Source organism: Giraffa tippelskirchi, chromosome 4, assembly GCF_054371585.1.
Source record: "Giraffa tippelskirchi isolate mGirTip1 chromosome 4, T2T-mGirTip1v1.2.pri, whole genome shotgun sequence".
Classification (NCBI taxonomy): Eukaryota; Metazoa; Chordata; class Mammalia; order Artiodactyla; family Giraffidae; genus Giraffa; species Giraffa tippelskirchi.
The window spans coordinates 132092280-132108539 of record NC_137278.1 but is presented as its reverse complement, the minus strand read 5'-3'; the positions used below and the strand labels follow the sequence as shown (position 1 = coordinate 132108539).

Genomic DNA, 16260 nt, shown 5'->3' with positions numbered 1-16260 from the left:
GTGAGTGCAGGTCTGTTCGCCTTTGCTCCAGGATTGAGCTTATTCAATGGCATTCAGCTACCATCTTTCTTTTCTCACTGGTGTTTTCACCCCTTACTCCTTGCTAACCACTGTCCCCTTACTCTTTAAGGAGAGCAGTTTAAACATGCACGTTCTGGGAATTCCCTGGTGGCCCAGTGGAATTGGTGCTTTCAGTGCTGAGGGCCCGGGTTCAATCCCTGATTGGGGAACTAAGATTCCACAAAGCACATGGCACAGCAACCCCCTCCTCAAATGCACATTCTGTCTTGGGGTACAGCTTCCAGCCTGAGCTGTCTCAGCTTTGTGCTTGGAAGGGTTGTCATGAGAGCAACTGTTGTCTCACGCTTTCAGGGGGATGCCCAACCCACCCCATCCTGGAGTACAGTCAGCTACTGCTACTCAAAGTATTGGGCTAGATCCCTTCTGCAGCCTGAGCATGGGCGTCCTGGGGTGAAAAAATGAACCTTGGAGAGGCTGGCCACTCCAGCTGAGCTCAAACCTTTCTAACATAGGGTATCTGCCGATGGCTACAGTGCAAGCTCTGGAGGGAATGGGACATCTAGATGTGAGGAGGAAGAGACAGATCATCAGCTTCAGCTGAGCACAGCACCCCATGACACCTGAAAGGTCCATTCTCGGAGCCTGCGTGTCCCAAGTCAGAGACCCTGAGAATGTAGTTCAGGGCTTTCCTACTATCCTCCTCCTCCTTCAGCCATCAGGAGAGCCTGGCAGCACCTGCAGAGCCTGAAGCCCTGGGGCCAGCGGACCCCACTCCGCAGCCCCCTGGCCAGGAGCGAGCCCCTCCAATTACCTCACCTTACAGGTGAATAATCTGCCAAGATGTGGAAGGGGCTGGAAACCTTTAAGCAGCCGCAATGGTGTGGGGGTGAAAGAAGGTGAAAGAAGAGTTTAGCTGAGAAAAAATATTCCAGTAGAACAGAGCCTGGGGAATTGGAAAGGGCAAAGTGCCAGAGCTTGGAGAGGGATCTGTCCTTGTAGTCATGATCCCCCCCACCCCTGTGCTTGCGAGAGAGTGAATAGAAGTTAGCCTGCAGCAAGAACAAATATACCCCAAGGTCTCAGTCACTGCTTTGTGGCTGACAATCATCCGATCTGCCCTTGAGCACAAATGGAAAGTCTGCACTCAGAACTGCCGCCAGGGCTGAGGCCAGTGGGGCTTGATGGGAATAAATGGAGAAAGCCTAAGAGGGTGCAGCCCAAAACTGGCTGAGATCCTGGACTCTGTGGGAGTCTCTGATAGCTCAATCAGTAAAGAATCTGCCTGCAGTGCAGGAGACCCAAGTTCTAACCCTGGGTCGGGAAGATCCCCTGGAGAAGGAAATGGCAACCTACTCCAGTACTTTTGCCTGGAAAAACCCATGGACGAAGGAGCCTAGCGGTCTACAGTCCATTGGGTCACAAAGGGTCGGACACAACTGAAGCAACTTTGCACAAGTGGGTGTAGGCATGCGCAGGAGGCTTAACAGGGCCAGAAAAGGCAAAATTTGGGGAAATTTTGAATGTGGTGTATGCAGAAGGTGTCACTTTCTTCTGATTGGTTGGTGGTGAGGTAATAGGGTGGTGCTGCAGGAATCTTGTGCTCAACCTGAAGTTACCATCCTCCACCTGGGTAAGGCCCCTGGCTCTGCAGAACTCAGATACTGTTCTGCATATTCCTTGAGTAGGAACCAGGCTCCAAGGCTGTACCACCACTTGACTTCTCCTCCTATTTCTGCATCCCCTCCCTTCCCTAATAAGCAACTGCTTGAATCGCCCTTTGGAGTTCAGGGAAGGTCAAGGAGGCTGAATGAAGCCTATATCCTATAAACAAGAAACACATGAAGTAAAGGATACTTCTGAGGAATAAATCATTGCATGGATGGTCAGAGTGAAACTGAGCTGGACCTGGCAGGTCCTTCACAGTTTCAAAGCCCCTCCATGTCGCGTGTATCTTATTTGTAGAAAACAGAAAAAAGTCTCCCAGGCCTTCCTTGAGCGCCAAAGAACAAGCCCAAGCAGTTACTAATTAGGACTACAGAGTCACAGGACACCTAGTTCTTCCTGAAGCCATAAAGATAACAACCTGATGCGTTATCTTTGAGTTGTTCTACAAAAACTAAGACAACCCCCCCAGGAGGATGGTAACTACAAGTCCACCACAAGCACACAGACTCCAGACTGGTTGGAACCAGAAGGTTCAGATTCTGGAAACATCACCCCGTTACCTCACCACCCACCAGTGAGGAGATGGTCCAGGAGCTGGTCAAGCAATCTATGAGCCTTTTCGCTAACAGTCTTGACTGAAAGTGATTGGAGGGTTCAGATCTTTTGCGCACCCGACATCTATTCTTGCTTTTAGCCTTTGCAATAAATCTTTCTCTGCTCCAAACTCCCAGGTTCTGGATTGTTTGGCTGCAGTGTTCCAGGGACACAGGAACTTGGGTTCCGTAGCAAAGAGTGCTATACTTAGGGTGAGGCAGTGCAAGGTAGTGAGGGCCTAACCTTGCTCCAGCTCTGTGACCTGCAACTAGTTTCATTACTCTAAACCCTAGTTTCTTTATCTGTAAAAACGGGGCTAAGGCACAGCATTTGTCTAATGGATGACAAGTGATTAACATTGTCTGGAAAACAAACAACTCTGCAGAGTAAGCATCTGAAAAGTGAAAGCTATTATATGCACGTGTGCTCAGTCACGTCAGACTCTTTGAGACGCTAAGGACTGTAGCCCACCAGGCTCCTCTGTCCATGGGATTCTCCAGGCAAGAATACTGGAGTGGGTTGCCATTTCCTACTCCAGCGGATCATCCCCACCCAGGGATGAAACCTGCTTATCTTGCCTCTCCTGCATTGGCAGGCGTTTTCTTTACCATTAGCGCCACCTGGTAAGCCGGGGTTAGCATTATAATGAATTTGGGGCTGGGGAAAGACTGCTTTTGCACCAGTTGGAAGGAGCTTGCCGTTAAGAACCAAGAGGTTCATTTAAAAGGAGGTAGGAAAACAAGTAAAGACAAGCAACAAAAAAGGTGAGATTCAAGATTTCAAGTTGGTTTGTGGTAATTAGGACCTGGAATGGGGAACCTAAGGCTTTCCCTCTTGGAAGTCCCTCAACTGCGAGAGCTCCACACGCCGGGGCTACCCGCGGTGGAAGCAGCCGGATCGTGTGGGCGGTCCTGATGCGGCCTGTGCGGCTGGGACTCGCTGAAGGCCACCTAGCTCGCCCTCCAGTCCAGGGTCGCGGGTCTGGAGACCCGGGTACCAAATGGGCAGCGAGAGGAGCCGCGCCCCCAGGGCTCGGCGGCCGCGCCTCCCTTTACCTGGCGCCCCTCCTCGCTTACGCGTCGCCCACTGCCGTCCCCACCTTGCTTCTCCTTGCTTCTCCTTCCAGCCGCCGAGTGCATCCTCTTCCTCACCCCACCGACCCATTCTCGGGCCCCAGGATGCCTCCTCCCCTTCCTGGTTCTTCTGGCTGGTTCCGTAGAGTTTGGTTTGAACTTTTGAACCCACCAGAGAGCGCCGTGCGCCCCTCCTCTCTCGGCGGGGAGGGTAAAACCCGGCAGAGGGCTGGGAGGCGGGGCCGCGGAGGCCGGGGCGGGGTCGGGTGCCCGCCCTCCTGACACGTGGCCCGGCTAGGGGTTTATAGGATCCCTCCCGGCCCCGGGCCTCTCACTACTCCCCCGGACTCCTTAGTAGTCTGTCAGTGGGAGATCTTCGCGGCCGTCCCCTCACCTGTTCCAGCCCCGCAGAACCGTACAAGTCTCCGTCATGGTAAGTGGGGTCCCCGGACGGTGCTGCGAGGTCAGAGTGCGGAGTCCGAAGGGGCGTTGGGACCCCAGTGTGAGTGGAGCCACGTCCACGCCTCCGGTCAAACCGGTTTCTGGTGGCCAGGTTGGGAGAGTCGAGCTCACCTGGCTGACTCCTCGTCGGGCTCCAAGAAGCGGCCTGGGTACTGCCTTGAGTAGAAGTGGAAAAGCCACTTGACCCTAGAGAGGGGCCATTCATTGATTCCTTCGGGGTTGCTACTGCCCCAGGAAGGTCGGAGAACCTTCGCACTGGCTCCCAAGGACTTGTGAAAGCTACAAATCCCTCCCATTTCCTGAAATGATCTCACCTTCCCACAGCCTTAAGCAAGGGATCCCTGGAGCATCTCGTGTGCTCCAGCATAGTAGGTGCAGACGTTTCCTGGCGAACCCTCTCCTGTGCCCTGTGATTTGCTCCTGAGTCCACCTGGGGCCAGATTCTGGGAAGAGTCTTCAATTGCACCATCTTCACCTGTGGCCAGGATGTTGGGGGATGGGTGGGCGGGGGGAGCTCTTGCATTTGCGCCAATCCACTTGAAGGATGAAGGCAGGCTTCTCCTTTGAAGGAAATTACTGTCAGGTTGTTTAATCCTGCATTTCTAGTGTTAATTTAGTGGGTTGTTTAATAGCTGAAACTTTCTTCTTACAGGTTTTAAAAAGTCCATAAAAGAGATAATTACTTACAAAGTCACAGAGTAAACTAGTACTGACAAAGTATTCTTGGTTTTAAAGAAACATGAAATTACATACAACTTGAGTACTTTGTATTTAGCTTCCAGAGGTTTTGGAAACAAGTATCTTAGGAAACATCCCGTTGGAGGTCCACCTAAAGTAGGTCATGTGTATCAAATGTTTCAACATATATTTTTTAAAAAGGAATATAGTGAATAATAGTTACCCTTTTTAGGAACTACCACAGTTAAAACAATGTCTGACTGTAACACTTGCTTGAGTGGTTTTTACTAAGCCAGACCAAAGGACACTGGTAAAAGTGTGATTAAGAAAATAGTGGGAGCGTTTAAAGGGCAGGAGATCAGCAGTAGCAGCAAACTTATTAAGACATACACTGGTTAGACTCGTATTTTCCAAGGGACAGGTGCTGATTATCCCATTAAGGCTAGACTAAATGACACCATCACCTGTATCTCACTTCATCTCCTAAGTGGCCAGGGGAGAGTGAAGGGCAAGCAGTGGCCACAGTCTAAGCCATACTGTTGCACAATATGAAAAGTTTTTGAACTCAAAAGGCTTCATTAGAAGTGCTTCACTAGGATGGCAGGGTCTTCTCAGACACTTTATCTCCCTGGGACCCGGACTGTCATGAGCAAATATCTGGTTCTTTCCTGGTTTCTAGGGCTGTGGAATGTTCAAGTCCAGTTAAAAGTAAACAGGATGCAGTGATAAAAAGTCATGGGTTCATCAGAACAAACTCCCCTTTCTCCTATAGCCTCAGAGCTGGACGAGTAGATGCACATAATAGTGAGCTTGCTGATGAGGTCAGCAGAGGATAATTGCTTTATGGGGAGTATGGTGAGAAGGAGGGAACCATAAGTCAAAGGTTATGAGTGATTGGAGGTTTTGTCTTGGGGTTATGAGACTAGGTGATGTTGAATTTTCTTTAGATTCCTATTGTTCATTTGCTAAGTTGTGTCCTACTCTCTGCGACCCTATGGATTGCAGAATGTCAGGATTTCCAGTCCTTCACTGTCTCCTGGAGTTTGTTCAAACTCATGTCCATTGAGTCGGTGATGCTATCTAAACATCTCACCCTCTACCGTCCCCTTCTCCTTTTGCCTTCAATCCTTCCCAGCATCATGGTCTTTTCCAATGAGTCAGCTCTTGGCCTCAGGTGGCCAAAGTATTGGAGCTTCAGCATCAGTCCTTCCAATGAATAGTCAGGGTTAATTTCCTTTAGGATTGACTGGTTTGATCTCCTTGCAGTCCAAGGGACTCTCAAGAGCCTTCTCCAGCACCACAATTCAGAATCATCGATTCTTCAGTCCTCAGCCTTCTTTACAGTCCAACTCTCACATCCATACATGACTATTGGAAAAATCACAGCTTTGACTATATGGACCTTTGTTGGGAAAATGATGTCTCCTTTTTAATATGCTGTCTAGGTTTGTCATAGCTTCCTTCTAAGAAGCGAGTGTCTTTTAATTTCATGCTGCAGTCACCGTCTGCAGTGATTTTGGAGCCCAAGAAAATAAAATCTGTCAATGTTTCCACATTTTCCTCATCTATTTCCAATGAACTGATGGGACCAGATGCCAGCTTTTTCACTCCTCTTTCACCCTCATCAAAAGGTTCTTTGCTTTTAGTTCCCCTTCACTTTCTGCCATTAGAGTGGTATCATCTGAGGTTACTGCTAGTTCTCCTGGGAGGCTTGATTCCAGCTTGTGATTCATCCAGCCTAGCATTTCGCATGAGGTACTCTGTATAGAACTTAAATAAGCAGGGTGATAATATACAGCCTTGACGTACTCCTGTCCTGATTTTGAACCAGTCCATTGTTTCATGTCTGCTTCTAACTGTTGCTTCTTGAGGTGCATACAGGTTTCTCAAGAGACAGGTAAGGTGGTCTGGTATTCCCATCTCCTTAAGAATTTCCCAGTTTGTTGTGATCCACACAGTCAAAGGCTTTAAATTCCTCTTAGCAGCTTTCAAAACCCTGAAACGCTCTTATTTGGAGAAAATGTAATGGGAGATATTTGATGTGGATACTTGAAAGACCTCTGTCTCAAGCAGCTAATTTGATTTATGAAGGAAATACAGTAAAAATCCTGTTTGTTTTCCTCTTAAGTCTGTGGGTTTAGATTCTATGTTCACTGCCTTATTTTACCAAGCAGGAATGAGTCTGGTAACTTATAAATGACCTTGTTCAGCAAGTAAAGGAAAACAAACGTTTGCGTAACATTGTTAAATTTATGAAATTATAGCCTCTTCTTCCACAATGCCAGAGAGAGATGTACATTTTACTAGAAACCAGCTGATTTCTTAAACTGTTAGTTAAGTCTTGGTGACCCTTCTAGCTTTTATTACCCTTCTAGCTTTTATTACCCTATCTCCATCTGCCTACCCTCCCCCACTCTCCCCTCAAGGTGTGTTGATGGTGAAGGAAAATGTTTTTCCTTAAGATTAAATATTTCCACAGGGATAAAAGGATGCCTTTGACCACAGTTTTTAAAGTCCAGGTAACTGCTGCTTATCTGGTGTTTTCTCCATGAGTCATACAGCTATAGTTTGCTGGTTTAAGCTGGTTTTAAAGGGAGAGGCAGAAGCTCTTTAAAGAATAGAATTAAAGAGGGATGGGAATGAGCTGTAGTTACACAGTCACACAGGGAATGAATCAGAGCTGGAAGGAGGAATTGTGCATGCCTCTAAGGAATCAGCAGGCATATTTCTCAGGAGTTGGGGAAAATCTATTGCTAGAGTAGCTTGTGTCATTCTGAAGGTAGAAACCTGACCATGAATATCTAATGTGGCTGTAAAGTGAAAGTCTGGTCTCTGGCCTTGTCTAGTAGTTCATTAACATATCTGTGGTTTTCCAAAGCATTTTCTCTGAATTGGCCTGTTGTTTGTGAAATAGTGCCTGGGCAGGCATGACCTCCAGAAAGGTGCTGATTTGTCTTGAAGGTTAATAGTCATTTCCGTGTGAATCATTCCTAAATGTCCCATCTGATGTGTCACATTGTGACACTTCCTTTCTTCTTTCCCACAGCGTGAGTGCATCTCCATCCACGTTGGCCAGGCTGGTGTCCAGATCGGCAATGCCTGCTGGGAGCTCTACTGCCTGGAACATGGCATCCAGCCTGATGGCCAGATGCCAAGTGATAAGACTATTGGGGGAGGAGACGACTCCTTCAACACCTTCTTCAGTGAGACAGGCGCTGGCAAGCATGTGCCCAGGGCAGTGTTTGTAGACCTGGAACCCACAGTCATTGGTGAGTTGACCTCAGTAACCCCAATGAGATCCCAGGGATCTGGGACAGGAGGTGTGTGCTGGGAGTTCCACTGATGCCCTGAGATGGAGCAGACTTGTGTGGGTTGTTGCTGATGGGTGGCTGCTTCATTTTCCTTTTCCAGATGAGGTTCGCACTGGGACCTATCGCCAGCTCTTCCACCCTGAGCAACTTATCTCAGGCAAAGAAGATGCTGCCAATAACTATGCCCGAGGTCACTACACCATTGGCAAGGAGATCATTGACCTCGTCTTGGACCGAGTTCGGAAACTGGTAAACAAAGAACTTGATTTAAAATAGGATGAGTGTTTTCTCTTAAGTGTTTTGAGAGACCAGACTATGAGAATCATTCTTTGCACGCTAGAATGAGCTTTTTACTGCCCAGGATAACTTGACTTCTAAACCAAATGGTCCTGTGCTATGGGACAATGTTTTGAGGCTGAAGTAAGCGCTGCTTGGCCTCTTCCTATGTCTTATAAGGCAGATTTGGGCAATTGCTCACTCAGTGAGGGCAGTTTACCTGAAGTCAAGTGACTACCAGGAAGCCTTAACAGTTTTACCGAAACTTAAGCCCATTAAACATCCTTGTTCATATTAATCAGGGAGCTTCCTGGCTCCAAGCTGAGGCATCCCTTTTAGGTCATCTTAGTCACAGTGGTAGGTGGCTGGCTCTGAATGTAACTAATGATCAAACTCATCAAAATTGGAGAGCTCCCTTATGTTGCTACAGAAAGTTATAGCAAAAGAAGCCGATGTAATACCGACTACAAATAGCTGCCATTGGAAACTTCCAGCAACACTGAAAGTGGAGTCAAGGGAGTTCCCTTGTTACAGAAGCAAGTATAAGTCACTGGAACTTTGAAAGTATTAAAATATAACCCAAAAAGTGTTACCCTTGTTTCTACTAGAGCTCAGGGCAGTGTGGCCTAGCCTTGAGGCAGAAAAATCTAAGGTAACTGTATTCACATCGGTAAGGTTAATAAGAGTTCTGTTCAGATCATTTTAATTAAGAGTCTGGAATTCAGATGACTCTGCTCCTTAGGCATACGGGCAACTTGTAAGTCACTAACTAAAATCAAGAATGAAGGCCTGGGTGGAATAGCTTCTCAGGAAAATCATATAACGCTAAGCCCGGCAACAACAGGTCTATTTTCAAAATAATGGCCTTACATCGTTCTTGGCTTCATACTTTTTCCGATGTTTATCATAGTCTTCGCAGCAAAATTGGGCTAATGGTTCCTCTGTTTGCAAGTGAGGCTTCAGCTACAAGTACTGACTTGGAAATCAGGACCTGCCCTAGGGACAAATAAACTAGTGAAAGTCATTGAGGCTTCTGGAGTGAAGTTCATTAACCACCAGAACAATTGCATTTGTCCCTGGTGTTATTACTGTGTCCACAAGAGTCTTAATGGGTGGAAACTGGCAACCTAGAGGCTACCCCTTGCATTGATCTCATTCAGAGGCTGGACTCAGAAGTGAAATAAGGGCTCAGTAGAGAATGTCCACAAGTCTTGGAACACCTTCAAGTGAAGGTTGTCCAGAGAATACTCGGTCAGGTTAAGATCATCCTTTCACAGAATAGCAGTTTGTTAGCCAGAAGAGATCAATTAAGTGGTGGAAAGCCCCGGTGTCGCAAGGACTTGGATTTGTGACAGTAAATCTCCTTTCCTGGAATGACTAGACTTTCTGCTAACTAGCGCTGACTGTGCCAGGTACTCTTCCAGAACTGATTTAATTCCCAACAACCTGAAGCAGATTACTATTCTCCTCATTTAATAAATGAGAACACTGAGATTGAGAAATGAATTGGTCAAAGGCACATGGCAAGGAACTGGTAGAGCCAGACCCAGCCTTATTCTAGCACCAGGGCACTGAATCTTCACTCTTCTGTTGTATTCTACCTCAGAAAGCAGCTGCCAGAATTTTTGTCAGACATCCATTATATGGGGCTAGTGTGGTCTCAGGCCTGCTGTTGGTAGCTCTCCAACTGATAAGAGGTTGCCTTTTTCTGTGGTCATGGCAAAGGCAGCAGAGGTGAGCCTCCCGGTCACCAAAACTTGGGCCCTGCATCCATTCCAGACTTCATGATTCCTCTACCTGCAGAAATGAAAACAATTCATTTAAAATAGCCTTTTAACAGATCCCCTCCCTCCAGCCCCCAAGAGTTGATTGTGAAAAGTTTCTCTGAATCACTTAGCCCTTAAAAGCTCCTTAGGTCTGCTTTCTTAGCAAATATTGTTCAGAAGTTTTCTGGTTGTTTTTTTTTTTTTAAGATCTTGATCAGTGTGATTATGGATTCAATGAAGTCACTGCAGCTGTCACCAAGGCTAAAATTAAAACTTCTTTCTTTTTCCAGGCTGACCAGTGCACGGGTCTTCAGGGCTTCTTGGTTTTCCACAGCTTTGGTGGAGGTACTGGTTCTGGGTTCACCTCCCTGCTGATGGAACGCCTCTCTGTCGATTATGGCAAGAAGTCCAAGCTGGAGTTCTCCATTTACCCAGCCCCCCAGGTTTCCACAGCTGTCGTTGAGCCCTACAACTCCATCCTCACCACCCACACCACCCTGGAGCACTCTGATTGTGCCTTCATGGTAGACAATGAGGCCATCTATGACATCTGTCGTAGAAACCTCGACATTGAGCGCCCAACCTACATGAATCTTAACCGCCTCATGAGCCAGATAGTGTCCTCCATCACTGCTTCCCTGAGGTTTGATGGAGCCCTGAATGTGGATCTGACAGAGTTCCAGACCAACCTGGTGCCCTATCCCCGTATCCACTTCCCTCTGGCCACATACGCCCCTGTTATCTCTGCTGAGAAAGCCTACCATGAACAGCTTTCTGTAGCAGAGATCACCAATGCTTGCTTTGAGCCAGCCAACCAGATGGTGAAATGTGACCCTCGCCATGGTAAATACATGGCCTGCTGCCTGTTGTACCGTGGCGACGTGGTTCCCAAAGATGTCAATGCTGCCATTGCCACCATCAAGACCAAGCGCAGCATCCAGTTTGTGGACTGGTGCCCCACTGGCTTCAAGGTTGGCATTAACTACCAGCCTCCCACTGTGGTACCTGGTGGAGACTTGGCCAAGGTAGAGCGGGCTGTGTGCATGCTGAGCAACACCACAGCCATCGCTGAGGCCTGGGCTCGCCTGGACCACAAATTTGACCTGATGTATGCCAAGCGTGCCTTTGTTCACTGGTACGTGGGTGAGGGCATGGAGGAAGGAGAGTTTTCTGAGGCCCGTGAGGACATGGCTGCCCTTGAGAAGGATTATGAGGAGGTTGGAGCCGACAGTGCTGAGGGAGATGATGAGGGTGACGAGTATTAGCGTGTCGTCTGCTGCAGTTTCATCTTGGAACTGTCTTATTTATTTGTGTCGATGGAGCTGCCCACTTCATCTTGTCAATAAAGGTGATATTTGCACAGCAGAGCTGAATCTGTAGGTCTGAAGTGGAGTTTCAACAAACATACTGCCTTGTTTTTCATTTCTGTGGGGGTTTTTTGCCTTTTTTTTTAAAGCTCTCAGGTTTTCTTTTGTTTTTATTTTTAATTGGAGGATAATGCTTTACAATATTGTGTTGGTTTCTGCCGTACATCAACATGAATCAGCCATAGGTATCCATATGTCCCCTCCCTCTTGAACCTCCCTCCCACCTCCCACCCCATCATACCCTTCTAGGTTGTCACAGAGCACTGGGTTTGAAGTGCCTGCATCATACAGCAAATTCCCACTGACTGTTTTACATACGATAATGTATATGTTTCAATGGTACTCTCTCAACTTAGCCCACCCAAAGCTCCCAGGTATTCTTGGTCTGCTGTGACCACATGTGGAGTAGCAAGGGGTTAGGTAACATAGCTAAGAAATGGTGGAGCCATAGCTCAAGTCGCCAGGCTGACTGCCAGAACTACTGCAGTCTTTATTTCATAAGTGTTAGAATCACATCGGAAGGGCTTGGAATTGTGCTGATTTTTCGTCCTTGGCCAAAATCTACAATGGCAAACTAGGACTGTGCTTTAAGAACTCACTGCTTGGAGAAAGTAGAGCAGGCTGAGACACAAAAGTACAGTAGTCTCAGGTTGTTATGGTACTGGTCCTTGACCCAGTGTATGTCATGGGGAATATTTGAAGTAGGGGAGTAATAAGGAAAATTAAAGGAGTATGTATGTAAGAAAGGTTGAAGACCAGAGGTCCCCAATTTGGATGCTTTTCTGAGCACCTACTGGAAGCTGTGTGGTTCTTGAGGGGGGCAGGAGGCAACTATGAGAAGATGAGGGTGGGGGAAGAATGCGTGGGTGGCTGGAGAGCTTGGTGATGGTGCTCAGGGACCAGTGGTGTGGCCTCTGAGGCTGAACTGAGCAATGAAAGAGGACAGCGATCATCGGAGGGCCAGGTCATGCAGAAGGGAGGAGCCGTGTTTGATGCTTAGGTCCTGGCCTGAGTGGGACTTGGCCGTCCCACTCCTGCAAGTGGCAGGAGGTGAGGGTGAGTGCAGGTCTGTTCACCTTTGCTCCAGGATTGAGCTTACTCAATGGCATTCAGCTACCATCTTTCTTTTCCCACTGGTGTTTTCACCCCTTACTCCTTGCTAACCACTGTCCCCTTACTCTTTAAGGAGAGCATTTTAAACATGCACGTTCTGGGAATTCCCTGGTGGCCCAGTGGAATTGGTGCTTTCAGTGCTGAGGGCCCGGGTTCAATCCCTGATTGGGGAACTAAGATTCCACAAAGCACATGGCACAGCAACCCTCTCCTCAAATGCACATTCTGTCTTGGGGTACAGCTTCCAGCCTGAGCTGTCTCAGCTTTGTGCTTGGAAGGGTTGTCATGAGAGCAACTGTTGTCTCACGCTTTCAGGGCGATGCCCAACCCACCCCATCCTGGAGTACAGTCAGCCACTGCTACTCAAAGTATTGGGCTAGATCCCTTCTGCAACCTGAGCATGGGCGTCCTGGGGTGAAAAAATGAACCTTGGAGAGGCTGGCCACTCCAGCTGAGCTCAGACGTTCCCAACCTGGGGCATCTGCCGATTGCTACAGTGTGAGCTCTGGAGGGAACAGGACATCCAGGTGTGAGGGGGAAGAGAGAAATCATCAGCTTCAGCTGAGCACAGAACCCCATGACACCTGAAAGGTCCATTCTCGGAGCCTGCGTGTCCCAAGTCAGAGACCCTGAGAATGCGGTTCAGGGCTTTCCTACTATCCTCCTCCTCCCTCAGCCTTCAGGAGAGCCTGGCAGCACCTGCAAAGCCTGAAGCCCTGGGGCCAGTGGGCCCCACCCCACAGCCCCCTGGCCAGGAGCGAGCCCCTCCAATTACCTCTATAAGCCCTACAGGTGAATAATCTGCCAAGGTGTGGAAGGGGCTGGAAACCTTTAAGCAGCCGCAATGGTGTGGGGGTGAAAGAAGGTGAAAGAAGAGTTTAGCTGAGAAAAAATATTCCAGTAGAACAGAGCCTGGGGAATTGGAAAGGGCAAAGTGCCAGAGCTTGGAGAGGGATCTGTCCTTGTAGTCATGATCCCCCCCACCCCTGTGCTGGCGAGAGAGTGAATAGAAGTTAGCCTGCAGCAAGAAAAAATATACCCCAAGGTCTCAGTCACTGCTTTGTGGCTGACAATCATCCGATCTGCCCTTGAGCACAAATGGAAAGTCTGCACTCAGAACTGCCGCCAGGGCTGAGGCCAGTGGGGCTTGATGGGAATAAATGGAGAAAGCCTAAGAGGGTGCAGCCCCAAAACTGGCTGGGACCCTGGACTCTGTGGGAGTCCCTGATAGCTCAATCAGTAAAGAATCTACCTGCGATGCAGGAGACCAGAGTTCTAACCCTGGGTCGGGAAGATCCCCTGGGGAAGGAAATGGCAACCCTTCCAGTATTCTTGTGTCAACTACAAATTGGCACAAGAGCACTGCCAACGACTGAAGAACAAAGACGTTTGCCACTTGCCTCTACGGAGTTCGAACCCCATGCTGCTATAGCTGTTGACCTTCAACAGTCCCTGAAGGAGTTCAGGGTGGAGTGAGCACTTCGTGCTGCAGGAATCTGGTGGGACAGGTCTTTAGATAGTTGAATGTTTTTAGGAACAGATTTTATGATCTCAATCCTTGCATCTGCTCATATCTAGAAGTGAAGTCGTGTCCGACTCTTTGCGACTCCGTGGACTGTAGCCTACCAGGCTCCTCTCTCCATGGGATTCTCTAGGCAAGAATACTGGAGTGGGTTGCCATTTCCTTCTCCAGGTGATCTTCCCAACCCAGGGATCGAACCCAGATCTCCCACATTGCAGGCAGACGCTTTAACCTGTGATCCACCAGGGAAGCATACCTAGAGAAGCACTAAATTCCTTCATGGTGACATCAGATCCTTATGACTAACAAAAAGCGTTTTGTCAAACAAGTGCTTCATGGTATTGAACTCCCCCTTCACCAAAACCTTATATATTGTCTTTCCCCCACTGCCGCTTTGGAACAGTCTCTCAGAGGTATCTGAGATGCTGCTTCCCGGGCTGCAGTCCTCATTTTGCCCCAAATAAAACTTCACTCACAACTCTCAAGTGGTACATCTTTTTTCAGTCGACACTTGCCTGGAAAGTCCCATGGATAGAAGAGCCTGGCCGGCTACAGTCCATGGGGTCACAAGAGTCAGACACAACTTAGTGACTAAAGCACCACCAGACTGTGTGTGTGCTCATTGGCTTCAGTCGTGTCCGACTCTCTGAGACCCCACGGACTGTCGCCCACCAGGCTCCTCTATCCATGGGACTTTCCAGGCAAGAGTACTGGAATGGGTTGCCATGCCCTCCTCCAGGGCATCTTCCCAACCCAGGGATCAAACCCGCCGTGCAGCTAATATGCTGCTCTCACCTGACCAATGGGACAGTCTGCTTTCACCCCATGGAGGCTTCCCACCCTGGAGGGCGTCCTGTGGACCCCCCTGGCAAAGCTGCAATTCGAGCTGGGGTTTGGAGGAGAGAGTAAATGGGAGGACCAGCGATGCTGGCTGGTCTGCCTGTCGTCCTGCTTGGGAAGCAGCTGGCAGGTGTCTCTGCTCCAGCGGAAATCTGTCAAACAGGCCCCTTTCAGGCCAGAGGTGGCCGGGTGGGGTTAAGCTCGGAGAGAGCGTGTCTTCAGGCCTCTAAGTGTGTGGAGGCCCAGCCTGGGGTTGTGGGAGGAGAGGGAAGCTCTGTCAGGGTTGGGGGAACGCCTTTCCCTTCTTGGGTGTTTCATGATCTTCACAACACCTGTGAGGAGGGGACATGCTTACACCCATTTCCACAGCTGTAACTTAAGGCTACAGAGCAAGGAGCCAAACTGAAATCTGATCCCAGAACTCTGACTTCAAAGCAGTACTCCATGCTGCCCAGCAGCCCCGGGGAGGTCGTCACTGTGCCTGGCAGTCTTTCCAGTTCCCTGGGAGGAGAGACATGGAGGCCAGCCCTCGTGTGGAGTCACAGTTGGAGAACGGAGATCTTGTCCTGCTATTGTCAGGAGCCCCATTCCTGGGACCGGGTGACCCAGAGTAGCACATTGACCCAGAGGAGCAAAGTCAGCTGCCCCCTACTATCCAGGCTGTAGTTTCCTGAGTGAGGGGGCCTTTTTTCAGGTCTTCTGAACTCAGTGAATCAGCTCTCAAATCATACAGACACAGAGTCTGTCCTTGGAGGGTAGCTGTTGTCACCTGGCTGGACTTGTGCTGACAGGACACCAGCCACCACACAGACAGGCCAGCTCTCACCCGGAGCCCTGCCCCCCTAAGCACCGGGGCCAGGGTGATCAGCTCCTGTCAGCCAAGGTCACACAGTGAAGTTGGCAGAGATGACCCAGGCAGATGGCTCCTGGAGCCCACTGCCAGACTACCTGTCTGGGAGGCCCAGGGCAGAAGGCAAAGGGATCCAGTGCGTCAATGTGGGGAAGGTTCCCATTTTCAGCCCCGTGGAGAAAGTCCCCTTGGCTGACATCTCATTAGCCTGTCATTGCCCCATTCATTCCTCTGAGTTTGTCAGCCCTGAGCAGGTTCTGGAAAATGGTTATTTCCTCCCCTAATGCTTCCTCTGACTGCAGCAGGAGAGAACTGTTCAGCAGCCAGGAGTCTTACAGAACTAGAGATGTGTCTTCAGTAGTCATAATACGGAAAATGCTTTTGAACACTTGTCTCACCACCAGATGACTTCTTTTTCTCTCTCTTATTAAAATGAGAACAGAATATAAAGCATTCCTAATTACATTCACAAATTAGTTTAGAAGGTGAGTATAAATACACAATCTCTTTGCTGTCACCTTTCCCCTCCTCCCACCCCACCCAGCTCCACTCTGTTCTTATCAAATTATCTCATTTGGCTCAAGGGAGATGTCTAGCTCAACAGTAAGCTGATACTGAAATGCCTTTGACAAAGGTAATCATGTCCAATTATACTATTATAAAAATTATTACAGTTTTCAAGTTTAATTCATTTTTTCAAACTTTAAATTTTTTATTTTGCA

At 48.7% G+C, this 16260-nt stretch overlaps 1 protein-coding gene across 1 annotated transcript; it reads left to right on the top strand.

Moving 5' to 3' along the window:
- The first annotated feature begins 3594 nt into the window (after positions 1–3594).
- On the top strand, positions 3595–11211 carry LOC145547349 (tubulin alpha-1C chain). Its single transcript, XM_081596727.1, has 4 exons — positions 3595–3786; positions 7540–7762; positions 7905–8053; positions 10137–11211. The coding sequence occupies exons 1-4, from the start codon at positions 3784–3786 to the stop codon at positions 11109–11111; spliced, it is 1350 nt and encodes a 449-aa protein (XP_081452853.1). The 5' UTR covers positions 3595–3783; the 3' UTR covers positions 11112–11211.
- Positions 11212–16260: the final 5049 nt, after the last annotated feature.